This window comes from Vanessa cardui, chromosome 3, assembly GCF_905220365.1.
Source record: "Vanessa cardui chromosome 3, ilVanCard2.1, whole genome shotgun sequence".
Lineage (NCBI taxonomy): Eukaryota > Metazoa > Arthropoda > Insecta > Lepidoptera > Nymphalidae > Vanessa > Vanessa cardui.
In genome coordinates this window covers 14,211,542-14,238,607 of record NC_061125.1, presented here as the reverse complement: position 1 = coordinate 14,238,607, position 27,066 = coordinate 14,211,542, and the positions used below count along the sequence as shown (strand labels likewise).

Sequence of the window (27,066 nt, the reverse complement as noted above, 5' to 3'; positions counted from 1 at the left end):
TACAAACACTAAAATATTTCAGACTAATTTAACATTTCACAATTCACTAAAAATTATTAATTTAACAATCAAACAGTTTCAAATTATTAAAATAATCATTTCTGGTGTTTATTAAATTCGTGGTTTCGAGCCGACATATATATGTATAATTGGTGGACATTAGTATGAGTAAAGATCATGCTTACCAGATATCTTACATGTGCTTGAGACAACTTAGAGTAAATAAAAAAAAAAAAAATTAGCTTATACTTCATAATTTTATTTATTAAAAAAATATTTATTTAACATAAAAAAGCATCACCAAGTGAGTGAGCAGACCTATACTGTAAGATTGGGCATGCTTATGCACTATAATACTTTAAGGTAATTAAGAAAAATATTTCTTGTTTTGTTTTCAATTTCTATACAATTTTTTTTTATTACCATAAGACATAAGGCTCAAATAAAGCTTAATTAATTTTTGTATATTCATGTAATACTCAAATACCTAGCTCACAATACCATAATAAATATAAAATAGGGATTTTCATTATTTAATAATGAAAAACATTGTTGTAAATGAAATTTTTTATTTAGCTGAAAATGGTAATTAATGTGGCCGGACCTGATTGGATGCAGATTGTGGGAAACTCAAAGCTTTGGCTCACTTTGGGAGAAGCTTATATCCATCATTATCGATTATTAATAACAATTAAAATGCATCACCGAGGGATTCTTCAACAAATTTCTTATAGATAGCCATAAATTTAGCAACAAAAGCTTCTAGATGAAATATTGGCTTATTACCGAGCCTCATTCTATGCTCAAATTGAGCTGCATGATTTGCAACTTGACATTTCATAGCCATGTCACAGTTACGTACAAGCTCTTTCAACAAACCCGCAAATATTATATCTGGTGGGATCCCATGAATTATCAGCTCATACAGCTTTTGTCTTACTTCACCAAGTTTTTTAGGAGATTGTTCAGATAATGCCATAGATGCAGTGTCTCGTATGAATATCTGCCAATCCGGTTCTGGTACTTTTTGATCAGGCGTAAATGGGTATTGTTGTACTTTACAAGACTCGCACATCAATAATGCCCGACGTAAATTTCTATCTGCACACTTAGCGATACGCATTGCCAACTCACTGGGTAAACTCAATCCCTCTTTCTTACAAACTGCATGTAAAACACTTGCAATTTCAGATTCTGTCGGTGCTGGTACCCTTATTGTTAAACAACGTGACCTAATGGCTGGAATTACCCTCGAAATTGAATTGGCTATAAGAATAAGTCGGCAAGTCGTTACATATTTCTCCATTGTACGTCGCAATGCATGTTGTGCGTCTTTCGTTAAATCATCAACTTCATTCAATATTACAACTTTAAACTCACGCTGGCCAGAGGAATCAATTTGATGTGTCTGCGCTACATTCTTCACTAAATCCATAATAACAACACGATCATGTATGCCAACATCAGTTGGATTAACCTCAATGTGATAATTACTGCTTACAGTCATAATTTCAATTTTCTTATTTGAAGGCGTAGTAAAGTGCATTGTTTCTTGGCGTAAACGCTCCGCTCCAGATCCGTATAGTTCTCTTAACAAACACATAATTCTAGTTTTTTTACCGGCTCCAGAGGGTCCGTAAACAAGTAAATGAGGAAAGTCACTTTGTTGAACAAGATTTTTTAATCTTAGAGCTTGATCTTTGTGATAATCTAACTTCATTAAATCTCTCGGTCGGTGTTTATCTACCCAAAGACTCATTTTTGTATTCAATTTAATTTCGCATTAATCAAACAACATAAACAACTTTGAACTATTTGTTGATTTTGACATAATAACTAATATGAAAGAAGTTAAAAAAGGCGCCAATTGTATCGTTGACTGTTTGTCATTGTCAAAATGATTACCAGCTGCGAATAATTCAATTGAATGAAATTAAATTAATGATTGATGCAAAATAAATAATATCACTTGTTTTAATATATTACATAAATTATAATAATTTAACTTTAATTTTAAAAATATTATTTCACTTCTATTGCAGTCATTTTATTAAATCCTTTTTTGAATTATACTTTTACGAATTAATTAAGCGTTTAATTGTTTGTGTTAATGTAAGTTTTACAAATAGGAAGCTTGAAAATAAGGCAAAAGTTGATTTGATTGGTGATTAGTTGATATATTTATATGTTGAATGATGATGCTGACATTCATTTTTAAAAACTTCGCCGACTTTCTCAATATTTCTTTTGACGAAGCTATGGACATCAGCAAAAAATAAATACTTTATAAGTGTCATTTTCAACACCGTAGTCGTAATTTGGAATGGCTAAAGGAAAATTTTACACTTCGTGGAACACACCCCAAAGCAAAGATTCAATTTAGCATTTTAGTAGACAACATTAAAGTTGACATTAGGCTGTATGGTGCAATACGCTCAGCTTTTCAAAGGTGAGATATAAATAAAAATAAAGTTGACATCAACTGTCAAATTTAGTACTAAGTAAAGTAGGTACCTACATGGAGTACCTAGTACTCGAAACTCGAGTTTGCTGAGTCTACGCAGTCAATAGAAGCCACTCAAAATCTTTAGACAAAAAGTAGTACTAGGTCTTCAATATAAAGTACCTAGCCATTGTGAATATGCTAATCTTATGAATAAATTTTATAATTGCAGTTTCGTGACAGTATGATCTGAGAGCAATAATGTTTATAACAAGTTTGTGTTCTTTTTTTTTACTCATTATTTTGGATAAATCTTATTGCGAAGAATTTAATCTTTACGGGGACGCTGGCCAAGCTTATGCTTTGGAAATTAACGTTGGACATCCTGAACAAAAGGTAAATGTGCTTAAAACAACATCAGTATATAACAAATATATTTTTAGTAACCTATGTCATGTTTACTCAATAAATTAAGATCTTTAACAAAACAATTTTAATTAAAAAAAAATATTTGTTTTTTTTTTAATGTTTCAGTTAAGTGTGTTAGTGGACACAGGCAGCACTACACTGGCTATTGCTTCTTATGCTAGAAAAGACAGTAATAAATATTTCCGTTCTGAAAATTCTACAACCTTAAACAATAGTGGTAAAGAGGTATGTCTTAATAACCCTTAATAGTTACTTTTAAATTAAACTGTCTTAACCTGACATATGATATCTATTGCATTTGTAAGGGTTCAAGCTGGTACTCCTATCCCACATTTTTAATTAATAACATCTGTTGTTATAAAATATTTTAATGATTAATCACAAGAATAATGGATAATCTTACATTACATTTTTAATGATATAACTTATATTGTTTATTCGTACATTTCATTAGACATGGATGAATGTAAAATTGAAATTAAATAAATTAAAATATGTTACAAACTTAATTAGTTGTTTGTGTTGTTTGATACAGATAAAACGAAAATAAAATTTTGAAACTAAACCAATGTAATAATTATAAGTACAGACTGGCCTAAAGATTATCCTGTGGCATAATAACATAGATACCTGTGCTATATGAACTATTCTTATTTGAATTCTATATATTTTTAGGTGCAGGCGAAATACTCTCAAGGGACATGGGTTGGCCACTTAGCATCAGATCTTGTAAAGTTTTCATCTCTGAAATCGGTACCAGAAGTGAGGTGTGATATCGCTCTCATAACAAAGAGCCATAAGTTCTTCATGAATGGTTCAGGATGGCAGGTATGGTTTTCCTGTTAATTACAAAAAGTATTTCTAATCGACAAAAAGATAGATAAATCATGCTTAGATAACATACTATCTTAAAAAAAAATTCCAATAAGAATACTATAAATTCATATGCAATCTACAATTGCTGTATAATGTTTTTTAAATGAATACTAAGAAATTTGATTACACTACATAAATGTTATAACATATTAATCGTGAGTCTGCATATATTTTCATGATATTGAATTGCCAGAATAATCCACATAATGAGGTTTTATTGAATATATTATACTACAAAATTATATTTATCGTTTTGGTTTCTCTTACTATAGAATAATTGACATGTGATATTCTTAAGCTTGTCTGTTAATAATAATGTTAATGTTAATATTCTATTAACTATTCTGATATATATTTCAGGGACTTCTTGGCTTGGCTTATTTACCTGTTGGTGCTTGGGGTGAGAATGTTGTGGTCGGATCATGGTTGGACTCAGTTGAAAAAACTTTGAATAAACCAATGTCTTTCCAACTCAAACTATGCGGTGTTCAGAGCTTAACAAATGCCACACACTATGGGAAGTTTGAGATGTTTGGTGAGTAAATTAAATATGTATATAGCCATAAGAATCTGTACTTCTGTACTGATATTATAAATAGGAAAGAAACTCTGTTTGTCTGACACTCTTTCATGCTTAAATCGCTGAATGGAATTTGATGAAATTTTTTATGAAGCATATTTGAACTCCAACTTTCATTTTTGCCTAACATATGACCACCAACACCCTAATACACAAGCAAATCCATGGGTGACTACTAGTTTTATATATCTAGCTCATTGAAGCCCTTGCTAGAATGGGGAATTTGTATTACCCTATCACACTCCTAGCTTGTTCGGCTCTCAATTGATCAGAGTATAGTCACCCATTTTCCATTCATGAAGAATGTGAAATGTGTACCAATGTTTTACATTATTCATAGCTTTCATAAATTGAACTTGTAATATTATATTCTCCATCCACGGCTAAAAGGATTTGTGTGAAGATTTTATTTTGACATTTGTCTACAGATGATTAGACTGATGTTTACTTTTAACGAATTTCATATAAATATGCGACAGTAGGTACGATACTTGTTATTAGCTGTTATCTCGTAAGAAGCTGCTTTCTGAAACGGTGGTAGTATTTAATTATTGACGATTCAAAAACGCTTCATTGTGAAGTTTACTTGAATAAAATTGATTTGATTTGATTAGGACTTGTTATGAAGTCTTTTTTGTCCAGTGTATCGGAATTTGTCCATTGCTTAGACATTTGTGTATTCTGTATATTTATATTGCTTATAATGCTTGCTTATAAAGCTTTATAGAACCCAAAGAACTGGTTCTCCACTAGAGCAAAGTTTGCTCAACAGCTTTGTTAGAGAACAGAGGATAGGTCTGGACAATGATTTTCGGCGTTTATTTTATATTATTAATTTTCCTTGTGACTTCACATGATTCTTAGTATTATCTAACACTAATAAAATACTTCTTTATTATATATTGACGACCCGGCTTCGCACGAGTGCAAAACTGATACTAAATATACTACACAATTTTTCATATTTTTTTACTATATTGTCCATATATGTTACATACACAAAAACTTTCTATCTATCTATTAAAAAATGCCACATCAAAATCCGTTGCATAATTTTAAAGATCTAAGCATACATAGAAACAGACAGCGGTGAGCGACTTTGTTTTATACTATTACCTTTCTGGTGGTGAGGGTGTAAAGAAACACTATTAGGTTATAAAATTTTTAATGCACAGTAACATAGTATTATAAACAACCAATTACTTAATTTACTAGTTACTTATGTTACTTGTTATAATGACTATTATATTAAATTATGCCAGCTAGACTCAGCGTGGGTCACTTGGGATAAAAGGCAAGCTTGAAAATTCAATGTAATTCAATGCAATTCAATATAAGGTTGAAAATTAGGCGCCACTGACGATTAAATTAGTTGATGTGGTTTGAAAGAATACACCGTTCGCCAGACCGGTGTAAACGAAATTTATAATATAATTAAAAGGGGGTACATCACCAAAGTTTCCAGCTACACGTGGATACCGACAACGGCTTAGGGAACAGGCCTGCCGTCCTTGGAGTTGCACCAGTCGCTATCTGGGCACACTCAACCAGGAACCTGGAGCCGTTCACTCTTAATTTTTCCATTCAAGAAGTCCACGTGGTGGGTAAATCCGATTAAAAAAAAAAAAACCTCCTTCGGGAGGTTCAAAGTCCTGCTTACACAAATTGACGATCTCAACTCCGGAGAACCATTTCAAAGGGTCAAATTTTTTACGAGTCGGTAAACATGATATAAAGTTCTGTCAAACTTCAAAACTTCATTGTTAATATAAATTCGATATATTCAGTATATCGAATTAAAAGTTTGGATTCGGTGTGAAGCCGATAGTTCCAAAATTCAAAAAGCACGAAATCGAAAGTTCACGAACCTTTGAAAGGTTAGCGAGTGTGACCAGTATCACTACCAAAATACCCTTAATGGAAAAGGAATTATATCCATAATTAAATCAAGGAAATAATTATGGAATAATTATTAAAATTAAGAAAAGTCAAAAATGAGACAAAGTAAATTTATCATAACTAGACTCCGACACCTACATCGAAGAACTAACCTTTAAACTGGAAGTCAGCTATTAAATTAATCTGAAACGATGTTAAATGACTTCTAATAAAATTCAACAAACGAATTGGATGATTAAAATCTTATTTTAATAATTGTTTTAATGCACCTTTAAAATAAATGTAATTTATTTTATTAATTAAAATTTTAGAAAATGCCAAGTTGAAGCGGTATACTAGCAACACCGACATACATTACTTGGGAAATGGGTCAATGGCACGGAATTTAGCGAATTGACACTTTTTTGACGTTTTATATAATTTAAAAAAAAAGTTAAAATTATGAAAATAATTTTTAATGTAACAGTACCTCCCCTCCCGGAAGAATTTTGCGAGGATAAACGAGGAAAATTCGAGCTGGCCCTCCAGCTCAGAACCTCGAACCACACAAATAATTAATTTAAATCACATTTCAAAAGTGAAATATAAAATGACAAAAAAAGTGGAAAATCCAACTTAAGAAAACTACTACTCACCACAACTCATTTATTTGGCTACAACCAAATAAAACAAACTGAGCTCCCACGATATGTGCAGGACAAACTCCACCAAAGCTTAAGCTCAACAAAAGCTTCGCTGCATGCATAACCAGACGCATGAACAAAACTAATATCTGCTCTTACACAGATAATATAAAAATAATGCTTCTCATAAGCATCTTAAAAAAGTTACTAGTAGTCTATGCCACTAAATAGAGAATATAATTACCCTCTATGAAATAGTATCACGACACCAAAATTCGCGAAAACAATATAACTAATTAACTATTCGAACCCACGAGAAGTTAACAGTCTTAACCATAACACACTATACAAAAAAAATGTACAAACCAACAGACATAACAAACCATAATAAAACCATCCGTCAGGACTGATGGTACTCACACATAAGACTCTCTACTGACCAGACGAACAACAACACTTGTTAGGTAATATGGGATGGGAAAGGAATATTAGGAAACCAAACAGATACCACGCAAACACAGAAGTGGACACTGGAAGGTGACAAAATGTCAAGGAATAGTATTAAGGCTTATTTTTACAGAGTCACAAACCGCTCTGAGTCGTAAGGCTTATTTTGACAGAGTTACAATCCGCTCTGAGTATTAAGGCTTATTTAAGGAGTTACCAACCGCTCCATAAGGATTTTAGGGTGAGGAAAAGGAAAAAAAGGATGCCAAACAGATACAACACTATCACAAAGTTGATACTGGACGGCCACCAAACGTGAAGGAATAGTTTTAAAGCTTATTTTTACAGAGTCACAAACCGCTCTGAGTCGTAAGGCTTATTTTTACAGAGTTACAATCCGCTCTGAGTATTAAGGCTTATTTAAGGAGTTACCAACCGCTCCATAAGGATTTTAGGGTGGGGAAAAGGAATAAAAGGATACCTAACGAACACAAACGAAACCTAAAGACACTGCTATCCATACCATAATAAACCAACTGTCAGGACTGATGTTTCATACCTCTCCTCTCTTCTGTCCGGACGTTCACACTTTGCTATACCTAACGACACTATCATACCTTAATAAACCAACTGTCAGGACTGATGTTTCACCCCTCTCCTCTCTGCTGTCCGGACGTTCGGGAGACAAGCAATAATAACGTTGCTTGATGGGTGCCGTATCGATCGAATGTGTTATAACATCCGTTCGACCTAAGCCCTTCTATTCGAAGGAAACCTCCTCAAACTTACCAAACACCTCCTTCGCAATTACGCTTTGCGAAGAAGATAAATCCTCAAGGGGATGTAAGGGGATGTAAGAACTTCACTCCCGAAACTACATTCGTTTCGGATGAATCAAAGCTTACATAAAAAAAAAATAAGTTTGGTGCTAAACCAAACCTACGCCAAAAATTAACCCCAAAAATTAAGGGTGTTGTCACACTAGGGACAACATAAAATTTGATTACTTTGATTACTTAGACTTCAGCGTAACCGGTAAAAATAAATAACCTGACACACGGGATCGTGCATCATTAGCCGTAGCTATATAAGAAATATCAGATGTGTCATACATCTGAACACCCTGACCGACAAAATATTGTCCTAAATTAGACCCTACAATAGATATAGATGAACCGGAATCTAATAAACCACAAAACTGTTCATCAAAAATAGAAACCGACAAATAAGGACGAAGGTCATCCGGAGGACGCTGCATAGCCGCTACACTATGAGTAAAGAAAAGTGAGATTAGTTTTAAATACTTCCGCCAATCGTCAGGATCAAAGTTAGCGGAACGACTTGACGGAAGGCTTATCCGTTTTTACGGATCAGCAGATTTACAATTAAGACAGGACTTAACGGTGATGCCCTTAGTACCACAACGAAAACATACAATATCCTTAGACTTACAAGTACCCAAATCATGTCCCTTAACCCTACAACGAAAACAAAACAAACCAGGTTTACTCTTGCCGCGAATCATCTCGACTTTAAAAGATTTACTATATTTGAAACCTAAATCAGGAGCTAAAGTATCAGCATCAATCTTTGGTGGATCCCTAAACTCTTTTACTTGTTTAAAAGTAAATTCTAAAATTTTACATTTATCCCGAAGTTGCTGCAAGTTATCAATATTCTCCAGCGCTAGCGCTTGCGTAAAACACGGACGTAGGTTTTTACGTATAATCTTTAATTTATCCCTTTCTGGTAGTGAATATGAAAGTCTCGAAAAATAATTAATCATGACCGCAATAAAAATTAAACAAGATTCTGACTGACCCTGCGTTCGACGACGAATCTCAGATAACAGCTGCTCATCATATTCCAAAGGTGAAAAATCTTCAATCAGCTTCTTCTTTAAACTCTGCCAGTCTGCGACTTCCGAACGAACACTGCGGTACCATGTTAAAACTTCATCCGAAAAAAGTTCAACAGCTGACTGAAATAAAATGTCATCAGAAATACCTCGAGCTAGACAAAGTTCTTCAAGCCTAAGAATAAAGAAACGGACACATGATTTGCCATTAAATTTTAAATTTAAACGAGCAATAGACTTATCAGACGAACAAGAAATTTTAGAAATAGGTAAAGGATTAACCAAAGCAGGTGAATGATCAGTAGATTGATCGTTAGCAGCTTCTTCAAAAGTTTTCCTAAAAGATTGAAACAAACTATCCACTTTCGAAAGACAATCCTTAAGTTTCACATTCAATTCTTCCTTTTTATAAAATAAATTAACATCCACTTCAATCCTACTAAATCGATGGAAAAGGTGATGTGCTATAGCTCTTAACCGGTTAAAACTTTTAAATTGAGGCTTAGATGACAAGGTGAGTAAGACTTCATCCAGTTTAGAATCAATAATTTCAAACTCGCTGGCTGGATCCAAAGATGTTTCTAAAATCTCATCAGCAGGAATTGAATTCACTAAGTCCCGAATCTGAATCCTCAACTCTTCCACTGAACCTTTAGGTTTAGCATCCCTTATCTCAACTTCATAAATAAGTTCATCCTTCCTAAGTAAGTGATAAGCTATAGGCCTTTCCATGATGTAAAAAAAAAATATTTCCCAAAAAAATATTCTAAGTGTAAGCTATGAATGTGACAACTGGTTTTATATAGATATAAAACAAAATTAAAAAAACTATTTGAAAAAAAAAAGTTCAGAAAAAAAAATTGTATTGAACCAGTATAAAAATTTGCAGAACCCTAAAAGTTGTAATACTAAAGAACCACACAAACAATATGAATAAGGTTCAAAAACAAATAAATTTAAATAAAAGTTCAGATAAAACTAAATGTGCAAAAGTCCAAAGTGCAAGTAAAATTAATTGTAATATTAAATGCTGATAATAAGAAGTTAAGTCGAGCTGGCTTCACAATATAATAATATGTAAGTCACTTAATACTAAACCTGTTTAAAATATAATTGCATCAATAATTTAAATTAATCTTCTTAAAGTAATAATTATTATATAATTAAAGTAATATCACAGTATGATAATTTACTTAAAATTTACTACCAATGCAATATGAAATGTTGTAAAGTTAATTTGAAACACATAATAAAGGACATAATTATTAAAATAGTACTTGTTAAATCTTTATAATAGTTTTTATACAATAACAATATGAAACATTGATTATCAAACGCCTTATTTCAATATAGCAAATACAGACATACTGACTATCCCAAGTCACGCCCCACGTTGGGCGCCACTATTACCTTTCTGGTGGTGAGGGTGTAAAGAAACACTATTAGGTTATAAAATTTTTAATGCACAGTAACATAGTATTATAAACAACCAATTACTTAATTTACTAGTTACTTATGTTACTTGTTATAATGACTATTATATTAAATTATGCCAGCTAGACTCAGCGTGGGTCACTTGGGATAAAAGGCAAGCTTGAAAATTCAATGTAATTCAATGCAATTCAATATAAGGTTGAAAATTAGGCGCCACTGACGATTAAATTAGTTGATGTGGTTTGAAAGAATACACCGTTCGCCAGACCGGTGTAAACGAAATTTATAATATAATTAAAAGGGGGTACATCACCAAAGTTTCCAGCTACACGTGGATACCGACAACGGCTTAGGGAACAGGCCTGCCGTCCTTGGAGTTGCACCAGTCGCTATCTGGGCACACTCAACCAGGAACCTGGAGCCGTTCACTCTTAATTTTTCCATTCAAGAAGTCCACGTGGTGGGTAAATCCGATTAAAAAAAAAAAAACCTCCTTCGGGAGGTTCAAAGTCCTGCTTACACAAATTGACGATCTCAACTCCGGAGAACCATTTCAAAGGGTCAAATTTTTTACGAGTCGGTAAACATGATATAAAGTTCTGTCAAACTTCAAAACTTCATTGTTAATATAAATTCGATATATTCAGTATATCGAATTAAAAGTTTGGATTCGGTGTGAAGCCGATAGTTCCAAAATTCAAAAAGCACGAAATCGAAAGTTCACGAACCTTTGAAAGGTTAGCGAGTGTGACCAGTATCACTACCAAAATACCCTTAATGGAAAAGGAATTATATCCATAATTAAATCAAGGAAATAATTATGGAATAATTATTAAAATTAAGAAAAGTCAAAAATGAGACAAAGTAAATTTATCATAACTAGACTCCGACACCTACATCGAAGAACTAACCTTTAAACTGGAAGTCAGCTATTAAATTAATCTGAAACGATGTTAAATGACTTCTAATAAAATTCAACAAACGAATTGGATGATTAAAATCTTATTTTAATAATTGTTTTAATGCACCTTTAAAATAAATGTAATTTATTTTATTAATTAAAATTTTAGAAAATGCCAAGTTGAAGCGGTATACTAGCAACACCGACATACATTACTTGGGAAATGGGTCAATGGCACGGAATTTAGCGAATTGACACTTTTTTGACGTTTTATATAATTTAAAAAAAAAGTTAAAATTATGAAAATAATTTTTAATGTAACAATACTATGTAATGACTAAAGGTAAGATCGCCCTCCCAAATTAGTAATGAATATTTTAAATTTCAGATGACAGTATGACGTCTTCGAAAAGTGAAGTTGTATATCGTACTCCAATTCTACGAAAAAGATGGTACGAAGTTGGCGTTCTAGCTGTAAGAATATCGACACCTATGAACAAGTCTACAAATACATCGTTAAAATATTTCGACAGCAACCAAACAATAAATGATAGTGCTAACAGTCATTATAGAGAAACATGTATAAAGCTTAACGAAGAAAAGAGTATTGTTGACAGTGGAACTACAAATATAAGGTTACCTGACATGGTCTTCAGAGAGGCAAGTATTTCAATGTTATAACTTTGTCTATCTAAACACTAATACCATATTCTAAGCACAGTGTATTAAAAAGTATAAGTAAAGTAACAGCCTGTAAATTTCCCACTGCTGGGCTAAGGCCTCCTCTCCCATTAAGGAGAGGGTTTGGAACATATTCCATCACGCTGTTCCAATACGAGCTGGTGGAATGCACATGTGGCAGAATTTCGATGAAATTACTTAGTCACATGCAGTATTCCTCACGATGTTTTCCTTCAACGCCGAGCACGAGATGAATTATAAACACAGCAGAGCACAGATGAATTATAAGCATGTGCTAGCAGCACTATATACATGTATATATAGTGCTGCTTACCTGTGTTTGAACTCGCAATCATCGGTTAAGACACACGCGTTCGAACCACTGGGCCATCTCAGCTTCAGTGAATTAAGATATGTAAAAAACTTTGTCATTGAATTGATGGTATGTCTGTGGTCAGAAATTTTGAAAAATAAATCGTTTTTAAATTAGTCAAGTTAAACTGTGTTTTAGAATATGTAATAAACATTATCTTTTTGTTAGTAATGCATAATAAAGCTCAACCAAGCATATCAGACAGACATGTTTGTTTTTTGTTATTCAAATGCTTAGCTGTTTGAAATGCCAGCAATATAAATGAAAGTATATTTGTTTTTTCCAAATTTCGCGCATTTCTTTAATCTGTTCTTGTTGGTTTATAAATCATAATTATTTTGTCGATTTCATATTTTAATGAATTAAAAAGTGTAACTGTACATTGATTATTAAATTATTCCCTATATACCCCATAATATATATTAGTAAAAAATATACAAAATGACTACAATTTACCAGACATATTTTATAGATTAAAATTAATTGAATAAATTACTTTACGAATCAAATTTATACTTTTATGCTAAATGACATAGAATGATTCCATTTTTTTATTCATTAAGGTGGTGAATGAACTCCGCAGCGCAGCTCAAACCTCAAATATGCTTATTCTTGATGAGTTTTGGTATCATGGAGAGGTAAAATATTAAATACTTTTTTTTTTAGGTATATAAATAAATATCTGTTACTATAAAGATCTCTTTATCTTGGGTAACTGTTTTGTCTTAGTTATATGTTGTATTTTATTGTTAGAAAAGCATCTCTATTATTCTTTTATGACCAAACTGCTGAACCGAATTTGATGTTTTTGATAAAAAGCAAGCTTGAAGAACATATGTTACTTTTTTATACATAAAACCTGGTAAAGTAAAGTAAAGTAAAGTAACAGCCTGTAAATTTCCCACTGCACTGAGATAAGGCCTCCTCTTCCATTAAGGAGAGAGATTGGAACATATTCCACCACGCTGTTCCAATGCGGGTTGGTGGAATGCACATGTGACAGAATTTCGATGAAATTAGACACATGCAGGTTTCCTCACGATGTTTTCCTTCACCGCCGAGCACGAGATGAATTATAAACACAATTAAGCACATATATATAGTGGTGCTTGCCTGGGTTTGAACCCGCAATCATCGGTTAAGATGCACGCGTTCTAACCACTGGGCCATCTCAGCTCTGCTCAGCTCAAAACCTGGTGACCAACTCTTAATGCAATCAAAGCATCAGTGAAAATACAGACTGATTTTGTTAATATGTATTTTTATTATTATAATTATTATTTAAGAAGTGAAACTAATTTGTTATGTTTAGTTTTTGTAACATTCTAATCTAACCTAATATTTTTTTATAAAAATAAAAAATATTGTCAGAAATACATTACTAGAAAAAACGTATTATTCGATATAAGATTTTATAGATGATAAAAAAGCGTGGAGTTAATACCTGTTGACTTCCAAGCATGATATATTAATATAAATAATAGGCTATTTGACTGGTTTTTAAAATCCATTTTATATTTTTTAGTAGACAGTGAGGAACCCAGTAAAAGTGGATTTTTTTTTATTTCTAGTACATATTTGCCGAAAAATATCATATTAAAAATTCCATATTTAAATAGCGCGCGAAAACGCTACTTGGACAATATGGCGCTGCAATGGGGTCGGTGACGCCACTTTCTTGTATTTTAATCCGTGGTACATATAGTAGAAAGCAAGGTTTACAAGAAAGTAACATCATCATAAGCCCCGCCAATCAGGAGCGTTTTGTGTCACGTGATAAACGTTTGAAAAAATGAATTTTTATTTATGGATTTTTGAAAAAATTAAGTATTATTTTCAACTTTCGTTTTTTAAACTCATAATATACACTGATTACAATAATTCATAATTTATTTTTCGTATTGACAAATAGCCTATTGTATTAACTAGCATGACCTTTTATTTTTTAAATTTTAAAAAAGATTAACTACTCAGTTTCTTGTCGGTTCTTCTCGGTAGAATCTACTTTCAGAATCGGTGGTAGCTTCACTTAATTGTTAAATGACGATTCAAAAGTGCTTGTAAAAGCCTACTTGAATAAAGTTTATTTTGATTATTAGGCTGCGTGTTGGCCCGAACCCCAAGAATGGTCACTGCCGTCAATAGCAATCGATCTTCTGAGCGCGGACGCAGATAATCAGTATTTCACACTGGAAATTCCACCACAGGTATATATGTATATTTAAATAGATTTATAGTTTATACAGCTTGATAGAGTTTCTGAATTAGGGAACGATTTAAATAGTTAATTGTGAAGAAACATCAAGCTTGACCGACGTTGTCCAAGAATAGTAAATTGAGTAATATTAGTCCAAGATTTTTAGATATCCGCTCTGCATAAATTCCTTCTACGCGATTTTTCGATTGGATTATGTCGGAGGGTGCACCCCAAGTATAAAACCGAGTTTACGGTAAATTATCGGAAAATATCAACTATTGTTGGAGAAAAGTTTCGTATAAAAAAGATGGGAATTTTGTTCTCTACAAAAAAGATCTCTTCTTCCGAGATATATGCAAAAAAACGTTTTCCAAGATGGCGGCTAACGCTCGCGGTTTCGGACGACAGAAACTCGGTTAACAAAAACATATTCTTTCTATATAAGGACTTAATTTTCATAATTGCCATGTAAATATAATAAAGATTATTTGATATGTCAATTTAAAAATATTATTTTATTTATTTTCTAGAATTTCATGAGAGTCGTCACAGCTCGTAATAATAGTGGGGAAGGGGGTACCGTTTCCGAATTCTGCTACAAATTAGGGCTTGAGGCTGGTGGGAAAGAAACTGTACTGGGATACACAGCCATGGAAGGTTTACAGGTAAGATAATTTTTGTCAGTAATTAGTAATGATAACGCCTTTGGTTTGTTGTTTAATCAAAAAGGCCAGCTTTATGATATTTATGATGTTCTATATGATTTATAAAAATTGTGACATGAATTCTTTTTATATGAAGAAACAAACTTAAACTTGTTACTGCTGTTACTTGACTCCTGGAACAATATTTAGGCTTTAAAACAGAGTCTCATTGTATGGCTCAATAAAACCGTTAAATTATGTTTGTGTTTGTGTCTATAGCACGCCTTGGGAACGAAAAGATCTTCAGACTAGTTCCGATATTAATAATAATTAATCATTTTTAAACACGAATATTTATCAAAAAGTTATATATACAAATATGATTATACTGCGGAGTTTCATTCGACGCTGTTTTTTAAATCTGAGGTGTTACTTTCAGAAAATTCGATAGAATTTTGTGAGTGTAATACTACTACATTTGAGTTATGAACAAGTATATGTTAGTCGAGAGAGTTGAGTCGAAATGGCCCAGTGGTTAGAACGCGTGCATCTTAACCGATGATTGCGGGTTCAAACCCAGGCAAGCACCGCTGATTCATGTGCTTAATTTGTCTTTATAATTCATATCGTGCTCAGCGGTGAAGGAAAACATCGTGAGGAAACCTGCATGTGACAAATTTCATAGAAATTCTGCCACATGTGTATTCCACCAACCCGCATTGGAACAGCGTGGTGGAATATGTTCCAAACCTTCTCCTCAAAGGGAGAGGAGGCGTTAAGCCCAGCCGTGGAAATTTACAGGCTGTTGTTGTATATGTTAGTCATTGATATTGTAATTATATCATAGCTATAATTTTTCAATTTCAAGGTACTATTCAATAGATCGGCCGGTTGGATCGGCTGGCAGCCATCCAACTGCGGACCCAAAGCGCGTATAACGGGACCTCATAACTATTCCATGTCCCTGACACTCTTATGCGAACTCACTAAACCCGTCCCAGATGTGGCGGTATCCATAAAGGCAGCTCAATGGACTCTATGCGCCATATCAATTATAGCAGCAGCGGTTTTAATATATTTACTAGCACCCTGTATAAAAATGTTCCTCGTGAGACCTCTGCCTAGATCTCAACAGATATCTTTGTCTCAAGCTGCCCTCGTTGAACAAGAAGCCTCGTAATTACATTAATTTTAATCATAATTGCATTTAAACAATTACGCTAAAAACAATCCACAATTAATATTCTTAAGCTGATAAACATCTATATATAAAAAAAAATTAATGCAATTATTCACAAAAGAGACGCGTTAATAATGATTTCTGAATGTATACTGTAATACCTTGTTACATTTATATTGCGGTATTAAAAAAAAAAAGTGATAAAATGGCGCGAAAGGGGATTGTACACTACTTCAATTTTGACTTTGACTGATGTCACTGTAAAATTGAAAAGAATTGTCATACTTATTCAGTATTGAAATATTTACTTATAAGAATATTCTTGTTTTTAATGTAACCTTTTTTTGGCATTTAATTTACGCTTATGAGATAATCCCCTTTGTCTCTGTAAAAAAAAAAAAAAAACTAAATGTGTCATAAAATCAACATTGATCTCCATCGTCCTTTAATAATAATGGTGCCTATATTTCTTAAGGATATTTATTATTAAAATAAGTGGCAGTCATCTTAAAATTACATATAGAAAGGTTAATGCATAATAAAATCTCTTTAATTATAAGACTTTTTTTAATTTGAATGAAATTTGATTATGATTACACATAGTATTGTTTTATATTATTTTCTTTAATTTATATGTGATGTACCATACTGTCTGCTTGGTATATCATATTATTATCATTTGACCTAAACAATCTAAATGACCATTGAAAATTGATGTTATGCAAATTATTATTATAATAATACATTATTGTGTATAAAAAAAAAGATAATATACAAGTTTTCTATAAATACATATTATCAGTTTTAAAGTAACATCCTTCAATATAGCAAATTATTTGATTATCTCATGCTATGAAATCTCTATAAAGTCATATTTCCCAAAATCTATCCAAGGTTTCATAGCTGTCATTATTGTTTGTGTAATAATTAGTGATAATTTTTAGTCAAAATTCTTACTAGACATTTGTAATTGAATTTAAAAATTTCTTATTGATATCTATATTTCTGAATTTTAGAAACGTCAAATCATTTATAGTACTTTATGTATTTATTTTTTTTTAATAATTTGCTTGAGATTTGTGATAAGTTTTTAGTATTATGCCAAAATGCAATGTGTTTTTTTGATTAATAATAACATGTACATGTAAACATGTGAAATAATTATGATATTATTGTTGATGTATTTTTGTGCTTATGATTTTGCATAACTAGATTTATTTTACCGTATTGTATAATACTTTAATGTTATTGTACTTAACAGGCACAGACTTTTCGAAATAAACGTGTTCTTAACGTCGCACAAATTTTTATAAAAAGTTGGCGAATAAAAAATAGAATTTTAGAATTTGAAAATTATGCACATTATTGTGATGAATAAAAATTGAGAATTTTTTAGTGTAACTAATGTTAGTTAGATAGTGAAAAATAGTGATGTGATTTTTTTTTTAATATTATTTAATGGCTCTGGATAGCCATTTATACAGCCATTATTAGACTAATGTGATTTTGCAATTGTTAGTTGCTATGTTTGATCTAGAAATGTCAAAGGTATTATGCTTATATCAAAACTAATTAATTTATTTTGAAAAATATTTTGTAAACATTAATTTGTGAAAAAGTGACAGCTATTTTTTTTTTAATTTTGTATGTCATTGTTAAAATAAGATCTTATAAAATAGTGAATGTTTTCTGACTGAATAATAATATAGGTTAATATTGCTTTGCTCATAATTTTATGTAAACACATGTTTGAGGAGAGCAATTATAGTTAATTCTATAAAAAAATATGAAAGAAGAAACTACTTCTTTAATATTTTTTTTGACACAGAACAATTATTTTACAATTACTTTTTTTATATCTAAAAGGAGTGTGATCTATGAATATTTACAGAATAAAACCTGCGTGAAATATCCAGTAACTTTAAAGCTTTCGTCTTATAATATAAATTACTCGAATAAAAAAAAAAGAAATTAGGCCAAATATAGTCATAGCGTAATTAAATTAGCTGAGCTAGTATTTCGGATCTTCGATATTCTATAATATATTTTTCTGACTAAAATGAATAACTTTTTAAAACCAACACTTTTATCTGACACACTTAATATTTTTCTAACTTCAGGCACTTTTTACAACACCATAAATATAAGTATGGAATAGGGTTAGGTGAGTTAGTTACTTACTAAGAGTAGAGTTGTACGTGTTTCATTGATATTACTGTTTTTTTAACTGAATCTCATTGACTGGCAAGTCGGTATATAATTTGGCAATTTTAAATATTTCGGTGATATAATGGCATTCGTCAATTTACAATGATTGTCATTGATATGACGCAAATGTCAAAATACAGTCATTATAATAAGTAATTGTCGTAAACACTGCGTTGTCGCACTTCCAAATGATACTAAATGTAAACGTAAAATAATAGCAGGGTTTGACAAATGCCATATACAAAACCCGAGAGAGACAAAATATACAATATGTATTGTTGGTGACTTTATGAATTGTTGCAAACATTCTAGTGGAAAAGTACCATTAAACGAAGTAATATTAAGATCTCTAGCAAAAAAATTATGATTGCTCAGAGTATCTTTCTATAAGAAATAAATCAATACATTTTCAATTAACATTTGGCAGGAAGTCTTACAAGACAAAGGCAACAATCGTACAAAGTTGGTTTTCGATCAAAGATTGGGTCGTTTCCTCTAAGGTTTTCATCTAGTTTAATTCTTTCAACTTCGGAAGTATGTCGGTATACTTTTATGGGTTCAATCGATAATGAGGTAGGCCATAGGCTTTTCCACGATCCATGTTCTAATGTCCGACCGATGAGAGACGCCGTAACTCGTCGTGTCAAATTGACGAATATATTAGGTCATATGGTATTACAAGTTATTACGTTCGTGTAAAGATCATATTCACATAATAAATAAATGTGGATAATTTGGGATAGCGTACTTAATTCGGATGTGATCGGTTTTACGAATTGCCGATGCTACATCTAAGTCGTGTCGTACTAATCTATTTGTTACTTTGCATTGCTAAATCGTTTCTGCTTTTTACGAGTTATTCTGAAAACGCCAACGACACGGACCCAAAATTTCAAATTTTTGTTTTCTTTGTATATTTTCTCATCAATATAAACGTTGTAAATAGATTCTATGATAAATCTAGACGGTTAGATAGTTTGAAATTAGGGTTGTTGAGGAAGTGATTATGAGGAAGAGGAGGAGGAAGAGGATTTGTCGAACGCAAATTTAGAGGATGCGGATGAGGATGAGGATATTTTTCGAGAAAGAGGATGCGGATGAGGAAGCGGATGAGGAAGTGGTAGAGAAAGCGGATTAGGAAGATAGGAAATTATAAATACTAGCGGACCAAACCGAAAAGCCCTTATTCTGTCTGTACATAACATACATACACTAAAAAAAAAATTAAACTATTCTCAAAACACACAATAAAGAATCATCAAAATCGGTCCAGCAGTTATGAATGAGTTCAATAACATACACAACACAAGCACACAAAAAAGATGAGTGAATAGTACAATTTATTTTAGGAATTCAAATGATATATATTAAGTATATAATAAGAATGCAGTCTTTATATCTTTATTAATTACTTAAGTCAAATATTTTATTAATTAAAATAAAGGAATTGAATACTAATAAATAATCAAAATTAATTATAGCGAGGTTATTTTTTATAAAAAATAATTTGGACCCCTGACAACCGGCTTCTTAGCTCATCATATCCAGTATTGCTAAAACGTCGTTCCCTGGGTATACTTGATAGAGGAGAAGATAAGTATTGCCGTACAGCTCCTTAAAGCTCCCAAATATTTCGGATCAATTTTTCACCATAAAAGACTGTGTTTATACATATTAATTAGTTTTTCTTTAATGTCGTTATTTAATAGTAGCTTTAGTACCACAGACCTCTCTTCTATTGGTAAACGGGGAAGCGGTGGCTGGGGGGCAGGATGTGTCTACTACAGCTCCAGATTCCTCATAAATAGCTCTTAAATTTTGAGGAAGCGATAGCGGAAGAGGATTTGTAATTTTTATTTATGAGGAAGCGGTATCGGTTGAGGAACCCAAAATATTGAGGAACTTTCGCATTATGAGGAAGCGGAAGAGGAATCCTCAGCAACCCTATTTGAAATAACCACGAAAACGTCTTCTTTCATCGGTCCGACTTTAAACAGCTATTTCTTGTAAACGACACGTAGGGGACGGACGGGCAAGAAGGATATGTTAATTTTAAAAATAAATAAAAAATATATATCATAATCATGCTTATAATTGACTTTGTTGATTACAATCTTTGGTAACAAAAGAATCATAATAAACCTAAAAAATAACAAAAATTAAAATCTTCTTCAATTTAAAAACATTTTTTTAAAACTTGGGTGATTATCCGTTTTGCCCACCCATGGCGGGTAAAATGAATACACCGGTCGGGCAAAATGAATACATGGATCGGGCAGAACAAATAATGAAAACTAATCAAAACAATCATCACAGAAATATGATCCTCGGCCGGAATATGAAGAACAAGCTTCATGGGTCCACTCTCGGCAAACATCACACTGTATCCAATCTTCGATTGGGGGATGTTGGTACTGTTCTTTGCAGACAGTGCAAAAGAAGGCTTGTTCTTTATTTTCTTTATTTTTGGATGGGCCTTTCTTGGCACGTACCTTCCTCATTTTAACATTTGATGGACCAGGGGTGTCGAACGAAACTTTTTTTTTCGCTATTATTGCATCACGCTTTTCTTTTTGTGCCATCTTTATTGGTGTACTGGTTAGAATTTCAGATTTTTGTTGCTTTCTCCCCGACATATTTCTTTTTTTTATTTCGACAGGAATTGGTCTGATTTCTTGTAGAATATTCGAATCTGGTGTGCTTGGTGTTTGGAAGTTCCGTGAATTTTCATTATTCGCTGTATTTGTGATATCTGGGTGAGAAGTGTTGGGGTCAAGGCTTTGGGAGGAGACTGTGTCCGGTGATGCACAGCGATTGGCTGAAAATGATGTAATTGACTCACTTGTTGTAGTATTTTGCTGATCTTCTCTTCTAGGGCTAGTGATGTTTGTTTCTGATATGATGTTCGCAGCATTTCCTTGATAAACCTCAGACGGCGCAAAATGTTCATCCCCAATAATCTGACTATTGAATGGATATATCCCGCTTGCACGGAATCCACTGATTGCATTTGCTGGTACAGCTCCTTTCAAATACGCTCCCGTAAAAAGTTTCGCAATGTCATACTGATCGATAGTTCTGCCTGGATGTTGTTTCTGGAAAGTATTAACTTCGATCTCAAAGTATTTTTTTATTGGACCGTAGACTGCAATGTCCAATGGTTGTAGTTTGTGTGACGTGTGGGGTGGAATTGACAAAAATATGATATTGTTTTTCGTTGCAAAATCAAGTGCTTCATAACTCTTGTGTGATTGGTGATTATCTAATATTAACAGCGCTTTATGTTCTGTAGTGGGACGCACTTTTTGTACAAATATTTGTAACCAGTCTAAAAATTTCTGAGAATTAATCCATCCACTGTCTGTGGTCGTAGCTTCCGCACCAGGAGGAGCACCGTCTAAGAGCCTTGGATTGAGTCTCTTTCTCTTAAAAATGAAAAACGGCGGGATAAATCTTCCAGATGCACTACAGCAGCACACTACGGTTGTCAAAACTCCTTTTTCATTGCTTGAAATAATTCCAACTGTTTTTTTCCATAGGTTGATAATACTTTAGGTGGTTTGGTTGATGACGTCCTTACTCCTGTCTCGTCCATATTAAAGATCATATCCGGTTCAATATTATGTTTTACTACAACTTCTTCCAACAATAGATAAAATCTATTAACAGCTTCTCGGTTGAATCCTTTGACTCGAGCTATAGATGTTGGCTCCGGCGATCTTAGTGTCAATGTTGGATGGCGTAGATTGAAGTTTTTAAACCATCCTTTCCCAGCTATGTTTCCGGAAAAAACACGAGCTTTGCCTTTCTTTCTAGCAAATTCTCCAACTATTTGCAGGAATTCGGTTCGCGTGAGGCCATAAAACAGAGAGTCCATTTTTTGGACATACAACAACAACTTCTTTTCTTCCTCTGGCGTAAAAACAGACTCAAAGCGGCCTAATTTCTTTTTTGAAGAACCACTCTCAATGTGGCGGTGTAAGGTTGCATAGGGAATACCATACATCTTACTTGCTCGTAATTTTGACGTTTTCTTAGCTTCTTCCATTGCTTTAGCTAAGTTTTCTTGAGACCAATTGGCCCGATCAGTCTTACGCTTATACGTATACACCATCTGCAACAGATGATTATTTATTGATGCAATGTTTTAACACATACCGTAATAATCAGCAAACAATGAATAAGGAGGGCAAAACGGATACTATTCTTTTTGCCCGGTTTCGTTTTGCCCGCTCGGGAGTTTTCAATATAACCTCAACATTTAAAAAATACGGTTCCTGAAAAAGCAAGACAAATATGCTTCTTTGCACGTCTAATTACATCAAACTTTATTAAAAATATTGAAATACGGATAGTACTGAATACATTAAAACAAACTTATGATACTTACTGCGATTTTATGGTAATTTTTAAACGAAAATCCTTTCCGTGCACGTTAAAACTTGTTTACCTATTTGCGCTATCGGCGGCACTCTTCGCGGTAGCCGCTTGTGTGCGACGAATCAAATAGACATATGTTTGTCTCTTTCTAGCTGTCATGTCGTGTACTAGACTAGGTATTCTTTATGCCCGCCGTCTCCATTATGCCCGTCCGTCCCATATGACAATCCAAAGAAACGAACTTCAAAAATCAAAAAATGTAATTAGGAGTGCGTTCAGTGTTCATTTTGTTTAAAGACAATTTGATATGTTTATCGTGTGACGTATGGCGGCATGGATATGGCGTAGCGTGTTTGCGTTCGAATACGACAACGTGTTGAGCCAATACATTATATTTACTACATTTGCTCAAATATGACAAATAACGCATTGAATATACGTGTATTCAACTTGTTGGTTTTCAGTTTCACGCCAAGAGTCAAATTTGAGGCCAATATTTGTGCCAACCATCCAAGCTTGGTTGAAACGTTGTAACTTTCTTGTCGTTATTCTTTTGTAATTGACCAAATATATCGACATTTGCGGATCACATGTTATTATTATTTGCAATAATATGTATAATGTATTTGGTTACACAAAGCGTATCGCAAACACGCTTAGCCCAGTGTAGTGCCGCCTTTAGATTAGTAAGTAGATAGGAGTTATTAAATTCTTTATTGTCACTTGTGATTTCAAATAAGATTAAATGTATTGATCGGAAATTTAAAACTGATGTAAGTGCAAGCTGTGATTGCGTTACTTTGTATATTTATGTGTATTTGATTATATCGTTTTTGTATATTGATCGATATGCCACAGATTAAAAATTCTCGGTTCCGACATATTGTTGACACTAAGTATGTGAACTGTCAAATTAAAAAAGAAGTAAATCATCTATGAATAGGATGTTAAACTTGATTTTCTTTTTGTTAACTATTGCTTGCCATAAATTATATACATTAAGGAAAAAAATAATCAATAATATGGCACTAACGGCTTTTTGTCTGTATGATTTATTGTTTAACTTATTTATGTAACTAAAATATAAACAGACTATTGTGGTGTGGTCTCGTTTAAAAATTAATTAATTATCGTTTCTAATCCGTTGGTCTAGATAATATAAAACTACTAATCCCAAGGTACTGAGTTCAAATCCAAAGTTAGCTTCCAAATGCCTGAAGAAATGGTAAGACCGGGCTGTGTAGGTTTTTTGCCTACTGAAAATATCTGTGTTGCCTACCTACGAACCGGTTGCGTTGTCTATATGAAATAACCATGATCAACCAAGTTTTCTTCAGCTCATGCTCGGGGTCTTTTTCCTCTTCAGGTCTCCCTGTCCAAAGTTGAAAGGTCAACGGGTCAGAAATTGATCAGAAATACACCAATTACATGTTGAATAATACATTGTATAATTAAATAAAAGCAATTTGAACGTTTTGAAATAAGGAATTTAAAACTTGTATCGTGAGTAAAGTGACCAATTAGGCAAAAGGGTTTATAAGATAAATCTTATTGAATATTAGATAAAATCTTATATTTGCAATAAATAATTAAATTGATAATCGTTTTTTATTATCCTTCTAGTATTAAGGACTTGGAATTGATAATTGACTGCATAGAATTTAAAATAAGTAAGTATACATTGATTTTTATAATGTACTTGGTGGTAGGGATTTGTGCAAGCCCGTTTTGGTAGGTACCACCCACTCATCAGATTTTCTAGCACCAAACAACAGTACTCAGTATTTATTGTGTTCCGGTTTGAAGGGTGAGAGAGCCAGTGTAACTATACGCACAAGCAGGCATAGGAGGCAAGGGACATAACATCTTAGTTCCCATGATTGGTAACGCATTGGCGATTAAATAGTTAATGTTTCTTACAGTGCTATTGTCAATGGGCGGTGGTGAACACTTACCATCAGGTGGCCCATAAGCTTAAAAAAATAATTACATCAATAAATTTCATTTTAAATAGTATTTGTTTTTTTAAGAAAACTCTTTACTCTTGTCAAGTCTGCTCGGTACTGATTTTAGAATCGATGACAGCTATTACTGTACTTATAAAATTCTTAGCAATTTAAGTAAACAATATACTTTGAAAATAAGCATTACTATTATTTATTCAGTGATATGAATACATTAAGATAAATTGTATAATTTTATTTCATTCTTTATTTTTCAGTCAGCCTCGTCGTAGAGCAGAATAAGCGCTCACAAGTTCTTGCGATCTCATCTCCATCTCGAAAAAGATTTTTAAGAAGAACTTCAACGACCAAGACTTGTCATCATTGGCAACGACGATGTCCCTCTAAAGTGTAAAACCGGGCATTTTACACGCCCTACACCCCCTATACCTGGACTAAAACTGGCTTGGGTATATTGACCCAGATGTTGCCTGAAGAAGTCATGCCTTAATTTGACCAGACTTTTCATTCTAAAATATAAATTTTATAAAAAAAAAATACAATTTCAGAGCGAGACAATTTAATAATGGATAAATAATTATTAATTTTTGAAATTACATAAACACTCTACAGTGTAATATTTGTTAGACCTTTGTTTTTAATCTGCCTTTGAATCAACGTAAAACAATCGTATATAAAACTTCCTCAAGTGCATTGCACTCTATACAAACACGTATCAATATAAAATATAAGGAAATCAAATGAATGAGAACTATTCAATTCAATCTTAGTGATTTTCCAGTCTAGTTTTCCATTTAACACCATTTGCCCTTTTCCCGCTTCTTTGGATTCGGCGCAAAACATCCCTTAGTAATTGTAAAGTAGAAAATACGATTTTCCATTTTTAATAATAAATAAATAAAAAAGCATTTGCTAATTGTTTTCCGATCATATAATTGAGTTGATACGTTATTAATAGACGCGATATAATTAATAGATTCAACGGGAAATGCTGCTAGCATTCTTGCCACCATTCCACTTGGTCAAGATTTATACATTAACTAGTTTTAGTTCATATTTGTATATATTTAAGCATTTAATGTTATTAATTCTATGTTAATATAGACGCAAAAAAATGTCTTAACAATAATGTATGAAAAAAAAAATGATTGCACAGTCAGCGTGGCCCACGTCTTGGAGACGACTAGCTCGAAGTTGAGCGAAGATCTTCAGTAATAAGATAAAATATAAGACGGCATGGTAAGCTATGAGCTCCTGGATATTATATTGGTAAATAATGAAAAAAATAGACTCAATATAAATAAAATTCTAATTTTAAATTGCTATATACTTACTTTATCTACTTGCTTGCTTGAAATTTTTAATAAGCCGCTGGTCATATATCTGTAATCTCTGGAAGTGTCAGATTGGACGATCGATCGGATTAAGAGAAAAAGTGCAATACAGAGTGCACCTGTATTTTCACACACACACACACACACATGCACAATAAAATGTTCTGCGTTACCTGATCACCCATCAGATTGGCTGTTGTTGCCAAAAGCGATCAACACGGCGTCATCACCAGATGGCTTTTCCGTCTAACATTTATCAATCGAATTAATTAAAATTTACGCTCATTTATTACGTTATATAACGGTATAAGGATAAACTTAAGGAAAATAAAATACGTAAAGCCTTATTAAATAACTAAAAGTGACCGCAACTTTACTTTTAAATTAAAAAAAAATGTTCGGTTCGCCGACTTTACTATAACTTATTAATTTTGTACAATGAGCCGATATGGCCCAGTGGTTAGACGCGTGCATCTTAACCGATGATTTCGGATTCAAACCCAGGCAAGCATCACTATATATACGTGCTTAATTTGTGTTTATAATTCATCTCGTGCTCGTCGGTGAAAGAAAACATCGTGAGGAAACCTGCATGTGTCTTATTTCATCGAAATT

At 32.7% G+C, this 27,066-nt stretch overlaps 2 protein-coding genes across 2 annotated transcripts; one reads left to right on the top strand and one right to left on the bottom strand.

Moving 5' to 3' along the window:
• Positions 1-469: 469 nt before the first annotated feature.
• LOC124543565 (replication factor C subunit 3) lies at positions 470-1,875 on the bottom strand. The gene has a single exon (XM_047121801.1). The coding sequence runs from the start codon at positions 1,757-1,759 to the stop codon at positions 692-694; it is 1,068 nt and encodes a 355-aa protein (XP_046977757.1). The 5' UTR covers positions 1,760-1,875; the 3' UTR covers positions 470-691.
• A 609-nt stretch (positions 1,876-2,484) lies between these two features.
• Positions 2,485-16,792, top strand: LOC124543173 (beta-secretase 1-like). The gene is made up of 10 exons (XM_047121253.1): positions 2,485-2,598; positions 2,676-2,839; positions 2,978-3,097; positions 3,548-3,700; positions 4,109-4,283; positions 11,879-12,150; positions 13,108-13,182; positions 14,644-14,751; positions 15,272-15,406; positions 16,254-16,792. Exons 2-10 carry the CDS (start codon positions 2,705-2,707, stop codon positions 16,563-16,565), a joined length of 1,485 nt encoding a protein of 494 aa, XP_046977209.1. The 5' UTR covers positions 2,485-2,598; positions 2,676-2,704; the 3' UTR covers positions 16,566-16,792.
• Positions 16,793-27,066: the final 10,274 nt, after the last annotated feature.

Coding starts and splice junctions, on each gene's coding strand:
- LOC124543173 (XM_047121253.1), top strand. CDS start 2,705: ATGTTTATAACAAGTTTGTGTTCTTTTTTTTTACTCATTATTTTGGAT. Junction 12,151..13,107: donor CTGACATGGTCTTCAGAGAG/GCAAGTATTTCA, acceptor TTATTCATTAAG/GTGGTGAATGAACTCCGCAG. Junction 13,183..14,643: donor AGTTTTGGTATCATGGAGAG/GTAAAATATTAA, acceptor TTTGATTATTAG/GCTGCGTGTTGGCCCGAACC.
- LOC124543565 (XM_047121801.1), bottom strand. CDS start 1,759: ATGAGTCTTTGGGTAGATAAACACCGACCGAGAGATTTAATGAAGTTA.